Consider the following 13055-nt stretch of genomic DNA (forward strand, 5'->3'; position numbering starts at 1 on the left):
TAAGTTATTATTCAGTCATTTTTTCAGAGACCTAAAACAGCCCCAACTCATTTAAGTTTTTTTTCACAAGACCAACTTCAAAATTTTAATCATATGCTTTTTCTCATGTTCATTCCAATTTATCTGTAAATGTTTTAAAACAAAGACACTTAAAACAAGTACAACTTTTTGAAAAAAACAAAACAAAACAACCAAAAACTACACCTTTCTAATAAATAATTAATCTGCATAAGGCAGAATGATTCTTTTTAATATACTGATCAACAATAGCTTATGTTAAAAAATTATATAAAGCCAATTCAAAGAGACATAAATTATTCATGAAACTTTTTATTCCACGTTGAAGGACTAGGCTATATCAATAAGCAAGTGAAACTGATCAGCATTTCCATGCTTATACACAACAGCTTAAATGGTCAGTTGGTTTCAATCATTGTATACTACTACTCTGCTTAAGGGGAAAAAGATTAAACTAAATGTCAGTTAAATAATCATTGAGAATATTTAACACATCTTAATAGTAAAAGCATTTTTTACATTCTCTATTGACATTTAAATTTGAAAATTGGTGACTGATCCAAAAATGGTGTCATATTATGCACGCCTTTTATCCTTTAAGCACTCATAATTTAAGGCACTTTCAAAATCAAAGTTATCCCCAAGAGAAGATATGCTAGCCAGAATGCTACAAAATGATTAGTGAGATATTGACATGTAAGCTACCTTTCTGCCGTTTTATTTTTCTGAACCTAAGAATGAAAAGGGGGAAAAATGATGTCACTAGATAGCCCATTCATTTTACAGCCTAAAGCAGAGGTTGTTATTCTGGATTATTTTAAACACTTATTTGTAGGGCCAATTTAGGAAAAAATATATTTCAAAATAGAAGTTGTTCTGAATCAAGTATTGACTATTAGTATAATAAAAATAAAGACTACTAAGGATTGGAAAGGCACAGAGATTTTTTTTATTTTATGAAATTATAATGAAGTGTTAAAATTAATATACTTCATCAAACATCAAATACAACTACTATTTTAACTATAGCTAAAGAAAGAAAACAATTCATTTTTTTATATCCAAATGTTTACATGGTTTTACTTCCACTCACATGAAAATGAAAAAACACTTGAAAAAGGTGATTATATGCAAGAGTATTAAAAAGGACACAACTTTTCCTTACATTAAAGATAGAACTACATATGAAATGTGTGCAGAAAAGAGTTAACTTAGCAGGTCTGTTTATCTTTAAAGAGACCGTCTTACACAATTGACCCTTGGTTGGCATCTTGGTTGGAAACTTAAATTTTGGGAAGATTCCCTCCATTCCTAGAGCGGTAAGACTGGTTCAATCCTCCTAAACTGTTTATACAAACAATGTGGTTTATGCTAAATGCCCGTTTTCCTTTGGGGAGTCTGGAATGTTGGTACATGCTAGGCAGAGGGTGCCTACACAAGCAATCTCCAATAAAGACCCTGGGCACCGAGGCTCCAACAAGCTTCCCTGGTTCACAATAGTTCATGGCATGTTGTCACAGTCTGTTGGGGGAATTAAGCATAATCAATGACTGCTTTCTAATATCCTATGGGAGAAGACCCTTGCAAGTTATGCCTAGTTTTGCCAGACGGCCTCAGGCATCCTTGGCCCTTGCTAATTGTGTTTGCTATACTTTCCCTATAATAATCATCGTCATAAATATGACTATATACTGAGTCCTGTGAGTACTCTCAGCAAATTACTGAATCTGAGGGTGGTTTTGGGAGGCTTCTTACATGGAATGTCTAATAGGAAAAATAAAAGTTGTTTTTCTTTTGCTTTGAAATAGGAAATATGTATGTATATAAAATAATACTGACTTAATAGTTACAAATTTTATAGTTAAAAGCTTAAATAATTTAAATCTGCATTTTTGATAGAATTTTTCAGTTTTTACTTTAGTTTTTTAAAACCAATTCTTTAATAATCAGTGAAATAATGCACATTGATCTATTTATATAAAGAAGACTCCTAAAACAATTCTTAAAATTATTTAAATTGAAGAGAAAAAAAATTATGCTTATAAAATCAGTGTTTTATCACAGAATCAAAGGACTTTATTATGCTTTATTATTAAAGGTAGCTTTTGATGTACTTCTCCCATCTTCCACCCCAGCCATCTTTAAAAATGTGTGGGCTCTTACCTTGAAATGATCCTGCTTCAATAACCCCCTCTTTGGTACTGTCAAAGCCATGAGATGTAATCTGGGTTTCTGAGAGACCAAGTCCAGCTGGTAATGAACGCTTCAAATCCTTGGCAACATTTGAATAAAAGAGAAAATCTTCATAAAAAATCTCACATCACAGGGCAGTCAGCATAAGGGTGTCCTTAACTCACATCTTAAACTATTTTTTCTCTACTATATAGAGAACGCTGTTGTGGCATTCTATAACGATGTATAACCAGCAGCAAACTCAGCAAGATTTGCTGTCAAATACAAAATACTTCCATTATTCTAGAACTAAGCAGCAGGCAGATACCAAAATTCAATTTTCAAATTCCTAAGCTACTGATACCTCAGAAAAATAATTTTAAAGAACAGAATTAAGATGACTAAAAAATCTGTCTATTATGTAAAAACTGATGTCTAATAAAATCATGATGAGCCTGGCTAATGGTCAGTAAAAATGAATCATTCACTTGCCTATTAATTTTCCTTTGATTTCAAGGTTAGTTAGGTAAGCAAGGCTCTTGGATTTCAATCAGGGTGAGGTAAAGGAAATTTTCTGCTATTTAAATTTATGTTAAACACTCATATTAGTCGACCCAAATGCAAATTAGCTTCTAACTGGAACTTAACAGTAATAAATATAAATATAAAAAATAAATAATAAAATAAATATCCACACTCTGTTTTAACAGTTAAAAAAACAGAATGCTAAGAAACACTTCTAAAAGTCCTTTTTTCCTCTGGCTTGGATATGAGGAATTACCCAATTTTCATAATCAGAGTCTATGAATGGATTCCACTGGTTTCCCACAATACTGATAAATGATGCACTAAAACAAAAATATGTCTTTGAAATCCTTTCTTAATATGGTAATATTAAAGAATATTAAGAACTGTACATAATGTACAGTTATAATATGAAAACTCAGACTAACATTTTAAATTTTCTAATTGGCAGAGTCTAAATTTTAAAAAAAGATTTTATTTATTACTTATTTATTTGAGAGAGAAAAAGAGAAAGGGAAGAGAGGGAGAGAGAGAGGGAGAATCTTAAGCAGACTCTGTGTGGAGCTGGACAGAGGACTCGATCTCACCACGGTGAGATCATGACCTGAGCTGAAAACAAGAGTTGGACACTTAACTGACTGACGACCCAGACTCCCTAGCAAAGTCTAAATTTAGCAGATACATAACTGGCAAGTGCTGGGAAGGGTTTTTCTTGAGAAACTCATTTGGCTAGGCAATTATTTGATTGGTATGATAGGCCCTGATTTAGTAACTAATGAAGTCAATTCTCATCTTATCAAACAGCGTTTGACTTACCAAATTTATCACTTATCAAACAGTATTTGACATAGGTAATTAACTGTTCTCTCCCTGTTGTACTTTCAACCCCCCAGCTAACTTCAGACATTCCTGACTTTCCTTTTACAGTATCTGTTATGTTCCACTGTCTCTTTTGCTGATTCCTCCTCATCTCCCCAACCTCCAAATTCTGAAGTGCCCCAGGGTTCAGTCAGAGGACTTTTTCTCCTATAGCCACTTCTTGGGTGATCTAATTGATTCTTCTGGCTTTAAAAACCATCTATACCTCGACAACTTCCAAATTTAGGTGTCTTACTTGGGTCTCTCTTTAACTCCAATATATCCGATTATATACTTGCTATTTCAACTTGGATATTAAATATGCATCTCAAACTTAATGTGTCCAAACTGACTGATTCCACAGTAAATCCCCAACTCCCAACAGACAAAACAAAATAATATTACCTACATTTTCACTCCTTTCAGTTAACAGCATCTCTACTATCAAAATCTTAGCCCAAATCTTTTGATTCTCTCTTATGTCCACATCTAAACCATTAGCAAATACTATCAGATCTACTCTCAAAATATATCCAGGATCAAACCAATTCTTACCACTTCCACCGCTCTCGTCTAAGCAAGCATCATATTTCAACTGGATTACTTCAACGGTCTTTTAATTGGTCTCCCTGCTTCTATCCAAGACCATTAAATCCACACATCAACCAAAATTACCCCACATGAAAACTCTACAACAGCCTCCCATCTCATTTGAAGAAAACCCAGACTGTTAAATTCTCTCTAGGCATTACATGATTTGACTTAATCTCCTACCAGAATGAGCCTTAGCTGCCGCACAGTTATGTCAAAAACAATAAACCTATATATGTTTCAGAGCCTTGTACTTCCTCTTCCACACCCCCTAACCCTGAATGCTTTCTTACCAGACATCTACAGGGCTTGCTTCTCTAGTGAGAGAAGCTTTCCCCCAACAACTATAAAATAGCTCTCAGGGAACCTGGGTGGCTCAGTCGGTTAAGTGGCCAACTCTTGATTTCGGCTCAGGTCATGGTCGCAGGGTCAAGGGCTTGAGCCCTGTGTTCGGTTCCACGCTCAGCAGAGAGTCTGCTTGAAATTCCCTCCACCTGCTCCCCCCTCTAAAATAAATAAATCTTAAAAAAAAAAAAAAAGTAGTAAATAAAATAGCAACTCTCACAACCTTACACTGGAACTCCCTATTCTGCTCACTATGGGAAGTTTTATACTTCCCATAGCAGGCATCACTCAGTATTTGTATTATTTTTATCTCTTCTCTCTATATACTGTAAGCTTCATGAAAGCAGGGATGTTGCTTATTTTGTTTACTGCTGTATGTTTAGCACCTGAAATAGTGCCTGAGATACAGACATTCACTAAATATTTGTTGAATGAATAAATGAATTTGTTGAAAGGACTTGTGATTCAAAACCATATAGATTAAGAAGCTGCTATAGCAATAGGTTTATTTTTAAATTTAATGAGTATTTGCTGACTCTAGCTGTATGCTAGACCTTTGAGGCAAAGAAAAAGGTTAAGGTACAGTCCTTGCCTCATCAGAGAGACAAGAATCACAAATATTAATATAAAAGTTAAACTTGTTGCCAAAGTAAAGACAAGAGGTATCTCAGGAATTCAGAAGAGGGACTAAACTATGAGGGCCAAATAGGAAAAGAGAAAGTACTGCTTGAGCTCTGGAACATAAAGGATTTATTTATTTAAAAAAAATACATTCAATAAATAAATAAATATTAAAAAAAACACATTCATTTTCCCAACATTTAATGAACACCAATAACAGCCCCTGCTCTAGCTAGAGTCAGAGCAGTGTAGAAACAGTCTCTGCCCAAATTAGACTCACATGGGGGAAGGAAGGGGAAGGAGCCCGATAAACAAATAAATGTATGTCAATAAAAGTGCTGTAAGTAACAAGTAGTAAGTTAAGTTTGTTTTTTTTAAGGCAGGGTAAGAGAGATACAGAAGGAAGGGCATCAAATGCTACTTTGGGTGAGCAGATTCCTGGAAGCAGTGTTTGGGAGTGAACCATGTGAGCTTTAAGACACAATTCCCTTACCAAATGTATGATCTGCAAATATTTTTTTCCCATTCTGGTAGTTGCCTTTTAATTTTCTTCATGGTGTTCTTTGAAGCACAAAAGTTTTAAATTTTGATTAAGTCCAATTTATCTATTTTTTCTTTTGTTGCTTATGTTTTTGGTGTTGTATCTAAGGAACTCAAGTGCTTAATCCAAAGTCATAAAGATTTATATCTGTTTTTATTCTAAGAATTTTATAACTATAGTTCTTATATTTAAATCTTTGATTCATCTTAAATTTTTTAAAGAGTTTATTTTTAAGTTAGCTCTTCACCCAACATGGGGTTCAAACTCACAATCCTAAGATTAAGAGTTGCATGATCCACTGACCAAGCCAGCGAGATGCCCATTCAGTTAATTTCTGAATATGGTGTGAGGTCTGCATTCAACTTCATTATTTGCATAAGGATATCCAGTTGTCCCATTTCTTAAAAACTATCCTCTCCTCATTGAAAACTTTTGCCACCGTTGGTGAAATTCAACTGAACACAAATATAAGGATCTATTTCTGAATTCTCAATTCTGCTCCACTGGCCTGTATCTTCCTTATGTGAGTACCATACTGTTTGATTAATGTAGCTTTGTAGTAAGTTCTAAAATCAGTGGGCTCTAAGACTGTTTATCTTTTTCAAGACTTTTTCTGGATCTCGTGATTTTACATATGACCAGTTTGTCGATTTCTATAAAAAAACAGGATTTGATAGAAATTATGTTGAATATGATCAATTTGGTGAGCACTGGCACTTTAATAAGTTAAGTCTTCTGATCCATAAACATGAGATGTCTTTCCACTTAACTTAGATTTTTAGTTTTTTTCAATAGTGTTCTATAGCTTTCAGTATATAAGTCTTGCACATATTCCTGAGTACTGAAATTTTTTCCTTAATTTTGTTTTTGCATTATTTATTTTTTAAAAATAAATTGGGTTTTGCAATAATGCTCTTGTATCTCACAACTTTGCTGAACTTACTGGTTCTAATAATTTGTGTGTGAGTATATGTGTGTGTATTCCTTAGGAGTTTCTATATGTAAGACCACATTGTTTGTAAACAGAAATAGTTTGATCTCTTCCTTCCCAATCTTGATGACTTTCATTTCTATTGTTATTCTCTGTATCTTATACATTTTCTGTCAATACTCTTTTATATCTAATATTTAATAAAAACATTAAGAAATAGTGGTTAAAAATTATGCACACTCAGCATCCAGAGTTTTTCATTAGCAAAACCAAAAGAAACTGCTATATAAACCAATGCAGGTGACAGGTATACCCCAAAATAGAAAACCAATTAACATTAACTTTACCGAGGACATCTCTTTGAATTGGCCTTAAAAAGGGTATCTATTCCAATATATTATCCAAGCAAAGCTATAACAATTTTTTTCTTAATTTTAAAAGTCTTATTGCTAATCATTATGGGGACAAAAAACCCCATAAAATAACAGCACAAAAACACAATAATAAATACAAGTCAGCTGCAAACATTTATTCTTGCTTTCTTCATCCTAATTAGAATTCCCTATGCAATTATCTTTTGAATTTATTATGGCATATTTTAAAGATGTTTATCAATAGCAAAGACTCTTTTTTTTTTTTTTTTTTTTAAGATTTTATTTATTTATTTGACACAGAGAGAACACAAGTAGGCAGAGAGGCAGGCAGAGAGAGAGAGGAGGAAGCAGGCTCCCTGCTGAGCAGAGAGCCCGATGCGGGACTCGATCCCAGGACCCTGAGATCATGACCTGAGCCGAAGGCAGCGGCTTAACCACTGAGCCACCCAGGTGCCCAGTAGCAAAGACTCTTAAATCACTTTTTAAAGACTGTCATAGTCTCATCAAGAACCAACTATTGCTAGAAACATGAAAAATCTGGAAAGATAATTCAGACAGACTTTATTGGAATACCAGCTTTCCTAGTTAGTAGCTATGTGAATCCTAGACAAGTACTTAAAAACTTTCTTAGTCTGTTTGCTCAGCTGTAAAAAGAGTCTAAAAGTTACCTCAGAGTTCTCTGACACCTGTGAAAATCAGGTGAGATAATTAATATAGATAAAGCACCCCACAGTTAATGTTAGGCATCCCTCTCCCTCATTACAATCATCATTACAATCAATTAATGTTATCGCTAATTACAGTGAAAAACATTTCTTGAACACTTACAATGTGCTAGGAATTGTTCTAAGTACTTTAATGTATAGGCAGTCCTCACTTTGCATTCCAGTGTAGGACTGTAAAAATGATCCAGCAAGCTGAACCTGTGCAAAGTGATTTATGGAAAATATTATTATTCCACAACCTTCAAAAATTCGTCACAATGTTAAAGCTCCTTCCTTGTTTATGTTAATCAGTGAGCCTTCACTAAATTCTTCCGGATCAAATCCAGAGTCTCTCCAGCAATGGCAGTGTCAATCAATATCCCTATAGTCAGCTATTTCTTCCAAAACTCCATCTAGGTTTGACTGATTTTCACTTTTTTCAGTGTTATCATTTTTCATTTGTTTGATGCACTTCCATCTTTATTCACCCATTCCCTTCTGATCATCCACATTTGGAAAATGTCACATGGATTTATGATGAGACAAGAAGGTAATACTACCACATAGTTTGCCGTTTGTAAAAACCGAGTAACAGATATGCAGCGACCGATTACCAAGACTTTGAAAGAAGTGACATGATTAGTCGATAATCATGATTCACCTCTGTTATTCACATAATGATTTATGGACTCTAGTGCTAGCAGTGAAGAGTGTCCTTTATCTAATTATAGTTAATATACCAGGGAGACTTAAATCTGAGCTGTGTTGTTGGGAGACTACCATCATTTAATTAAAATGTGGTAAAAGAAAATCTATATAAAATCTGTTTCATCTTGATAATACTGCTAAGTGGTACTATCACTACTGTTCTACAGATGAAAAAACTGGGACACAAAAATGTGTCATTTAGTCACTAACTAGTAATATAGTTAGGCTAGGCTTTAAGAAACAATATTAACTGTAATGTATAGTAAATGTAAATAACTACAAGCAGTTTACTGGAGACTTAGAATTTATTTTAGCTCCTATGTTTTCTAAAAGATTTAAAGAAATGCCTTTTAAAAATCATTATTTCACAATCTGCTGAAGTTTAAACACTAAAGCAAATACACTCTCAACTTGTAATTTCCTAAGAGTACAAAAGAAATTAATTGTTTCATTCCTTTTTATTTCCTAATGTCACTTAAAAACTTCTTTGTCACAGGACAAAATCCTTTTCATTTAAATTTAGAATTGAAAAGAAAAATCATTACACTCAGATTTATTTCCTATTTTTAAACCAAATCTCTGAGTCTGTTCATTTCATGGAATAAATGATCTTTACCTTTCCAGTTTATTTTTTAAATATACTAAATCAATAGTTTCTAGTTTTAAATATTAATAATCCTTTTATTCATATTTACATTAAAACCAGACAATCTTTTCTCGCTGAAAGACAAATATACCACTTACAAAATAAATACTGTCAAACTACCAAGACATTTTTTATACTTTTCAAGTCTGGTCATTAAGGTCAACCTATTTTTGGAATGGTTTCCTTGAATGCTGCCTTGCTCACAGTCTTGATAACTTTTTGGCTCTAAGAAAATAAGTATCAAAGACACTCTTCAAAATCTGAAGAATAAAAAAGCACACGGCGGGGGTGGGGGTGGCTCAGTGGCTCAGTTGGTTAAGCATCTGCCTTTGGGTCCTGGGATCGAGTCCCACATCGGGCTCCTATCTCAGCAGGAGAGCTGCTTCTCCCACTCCCTCTGCCTACTGCTCTCCCTACTTGTGCTCTGTCAAATAAATAAATAAATTCTTAAAAAAAAAAAAAGGCACATGAAAACAAAATAAAAATGGCATACAGGTTCAGGGCAGTTGTGTTTGCTGTGTTCTTGGAACTTCTCTGGAAAGAACATTACTCATTTGAATCATCTGTCCAGTCACAAAGCATGGTGTAAATTCCCAGGAAAGAGATACAGCAGTAGTAGTTGGTAAGAAGTTACACAGTAAACATGATATCTCTGATTATCTAAGTTTTCAAGAAGTTAGAGGGATGCCTTCTGTCTTCTCATGCACCGCCTCTGGAAGACACAACTAGTTTTCTGAGGATATTACATCTCACTCAGACCCCTCCCAATTATCTCTTAGGCATCTTTTACTCAACAAACAAGAGTTCTTCCAGAAAAAAAACCTTTATGTAAAACAGCTGTGAAATCTGACAAGCACTAAGGCCTTTCTATGCCTAAACCATCACTAACAGAAGGAACCTAACCACAAGTGTTACAAATGGGTCCATTCAGATTCTGAACAGAATTATCAATTTGATAGTTGTCTAGCAGTTGAATGTAACACAAAGTGATATGGGGTTATGTGAGAGGAACGTAGGACTTGTGAGGTTAACACTCTGTACTTTATGAGCTTGTTGACTATTTTTGTTTTTTTTTTTTGTAAAATACATACTAAGTAATATAATTTAGCCTCATAACTCACAAAAACCTAAAATGTGCTTTTACATGATTCTTAATTTCTTTTTTAAAGTGACTCAGTTATAAAGCTGTGCCTTGCTTAGTAACTTTTAAAGTATCTGCTACTGCATTTACCCTTACGGTTTCCAGAGTGGATTTCAGCAACAATGAGCCCACTATACCCAACAACATAAAATCCCTAATTTGCATTTTTATGTCACTGACATTCAAGCCAAAGTTTAGAACTTAGCAAAATCACGCTTAATTATAAAATAAAATGGAATAAATATAAAGTTAACTTTCTATTAAAGCATTAGGTTAATATGCAGCATTTAATATTTTAAAAACAAATTTTCAAACAATTAAGCTAAAACAATAAATATAATGCTTTTGGTAAAAACATTATATTTGGTAAAAAAGTTTCATGTACATTTTAAGTTCTTTTGAGGATACAAAATAGTATTTGTAGTGACAGATTCCATATAATGGGAAGGGGTGCTGATTTTTTCTTTCTTTCTTTCTTTTTTTTAAGATTTTATTTATTTATTTGACGAGAGAGATCACAAGTAGGCAGAGAGGCAGGCAGAGAGAGAGGAAGAAGCAGGCTCCCTACCGAGCAGAAAGCCCGATGGGGGCTCGATTCCAGGACCCTCAGCTCTCCACTGATACGTCTAAACTACCAGTTCTCAAACTTTAGTTTGGGTAAGAACCACCTGAGAATGTATTAATAAAACTCAGCTTCTTCTCAGCTGTCCACTATGATCTCATTAAATTGGAGTATGAAGCCAAGGAGCCAGAATTTCAAGTAAGCCAGGTGACGCTGACACAGCTAATCCTTTGTCTACATTTTAGGAACTCTGCTGTAGAGAACTGTTTTTGCATATTTGTACATTACTGACTCCCATCCCACATTTCCATCCCACATTGTCGGCCGCATTACCTCCCTGCCCTCTTTCCCACCTTAACATGGCCATCTACTTTCTTTTTAGCCAACCTCAAATATTTATTGAGGGCTTTGGCACATCCAGGTTTTCTCCTCTATCCCCAACTCTTACCGTTATTCTGGATGTACCCAATCTTTTGCATGCACTTGGGCACTTTCAGAGAATGCAATGATTCTATGTTCAGTCTGCAATTCTTTCCAAACTGATATATAAGGTCCAAGCTGAGTTTTCATAGCTCATCAAAAACATAGCCTATAATGACACAGTATGTAGTCTGTTGCCTTTTTTTTTTTTAAATACAAACTGTGAAATATTTAAAATGAAATAAAATCTATTGCATGAGCTTGCCTACCTATGTTGATACTGAAAGATGGGTGGTATAATAACAGTCTGTTACTATGTGTATGATTTTTTTTCTCCTTGGTATACTTGTAGGAAGCCCAAATTTGGTAGTTTGACATAGGTTTGGTAATTTGTAGTTGGACAATGGGTCAAAAAAGGTGTGAGGGCAGATAAAAAATAGATTAGATTAATGAAGTACAATCCAACCTATACTTTCATCTCAGATTTCATTAACTTCTTCATCTTAAATTCCTTTCATCTTTCATCCCCCATTCTTCTTAGCCACTGGAATTCCCACGGCCACTCTTTAGGACCTTGTCATTACTCAGGAAGCAATAATTCTGGAATTTTTAAGTCTAATAACTCACTTTTTGGTCACAAATTACTGTATCTGTTATTCCACTTGAACAAGTTAGCAAATCTCCCGACTCATCTATTTTCTCCATTTTATCAACACACACACACAAACACACAAAATCTGTCTCCTCTCTATCTCTCCCACTTCCCCTCTCATTCAGTCAACAAGCGTTTAACAAGAACTTACAGAATCACTAGATTTTGATAGTTTTCTGCCTACCCTCTTGGTCTCACCCACTCCCCCTCATGCCCCCTTAAACTAGATTTTAAATAGTACTGAAATTTGATAAGAATGATATCACTTTCCAACCTCCATCAAAGGAATGCTGAATTCGAAGACTTATCACTGTGGGAACATTCGTATGTATCTACATTCAAAACAACTGCTACTAGAAATCAAAAAAACTTATTCAAGATAGAGTTTGCTTATAAATAAAGACAGAATCTACTATCTATTTTATAGGCACAATATCTTATAATTAGGATAGATAAGGCTTCAGCCCCTCATTAAAAATTGTATTTATTCACATTTTTCTTTTTAAAATAATTTTATTTATTTATTTGACAGAGATCACAAGCAGGCAGAGAGCGAGGAGGAAGCAGGCTCCCTGCTGAGCAGAGAACCCAGTGTGGGGCTTGATCCCAGGACCCTAGGATCATGACCTGAGCGGAAGGCAGAGGCTTTAACTTACTGAGCCACCCAGGCGCCCCTTAGTCACACTTTTAGGTAGAAATTCCAATTAGGTGTTAATACATAAAAGATGTAGATATAATAAACACATATTTAAAAACTTAATTTGTGGTAATAGTACTAAGAATATATTCTCTATTTGAAAACTAAGTATTTGCATGGGTTAAACAATCCTTGAAAAAACATCTGCCATACCTCTGAAAGGGTACATGACACACATTTGGTAAAAACTGGCCTTTGGAAATAGTCCCCATCAAATCAGTGTTGCTACTGATGGAGCTACTAAATTTTTCAGATGTGCGTAATGCAGATGTGTGATACTGAATAATATATAATATGGAGACAAACTGTCATCATATGCTATTCAAACTCTAGGAGAGGATGATTGAAGTAGAAAACATGATACATTTTTTAAGTCCTCCTACTGGAATTCATTCCTTTATTGAGCAACTACTATGAAATCATCAACTGTGCTGTGTGCACACTGTTTCTGCCCTAAAGTTGATTTCAATCTCTTGGGAAAAGCAGATCAGTAAATGGGCAGTTATAGCACTGAGGTGAGGGGAGGAAATATGTCCAAAACAAGCATTC

The 13055-nt window shown here is 34.4% G+C and overlaps 1 protein-coding gene across 6 annotated transcripts in view; it reads right to left on the bottom strand.

Moving 5' to 3' along the window:
* Positions 1 to 13055, bottom strand: part of ARFIP1 (ADP ribosylation factor interacting protein 1) — a 102143-nt gene that overhangs the window by 51797 nt on the left and 37291 nt on the right. For 5 of the 6 annotated variants that reach the window (XM_059175349.1, XM_059175378.1, XM_059175341.1 and 2 more), the window contains one exon: positions 2182 to 2290. The exons of the other annotated variant lie outside the window; for it this stretch is intronic. In XM_059175349.1, coding sequence (XP_059031332.1) covers positions 2182 to 2290 — 109 coding nt within the window. The remainder of the gene's footprint in view (positions 1 to 2181; positions 2291 to 13055) is intronic. 6 annotated transcript variants of the gene reach the window in all.

This window comes from Mustela lutreola, chromosome 1 (genome assembly GCF_030435805.1).
Source record: "Mustela lutreola isolate mMusLut2 chromosome 1, mMusLut2.pri, whole genome shotgun sequence".
Lineage (NCBI taxonomy): Eukaryota > Metazoa > Chordata > Mammalia > Carnivora > Mustelidae > Mustela > Mustela lutreola.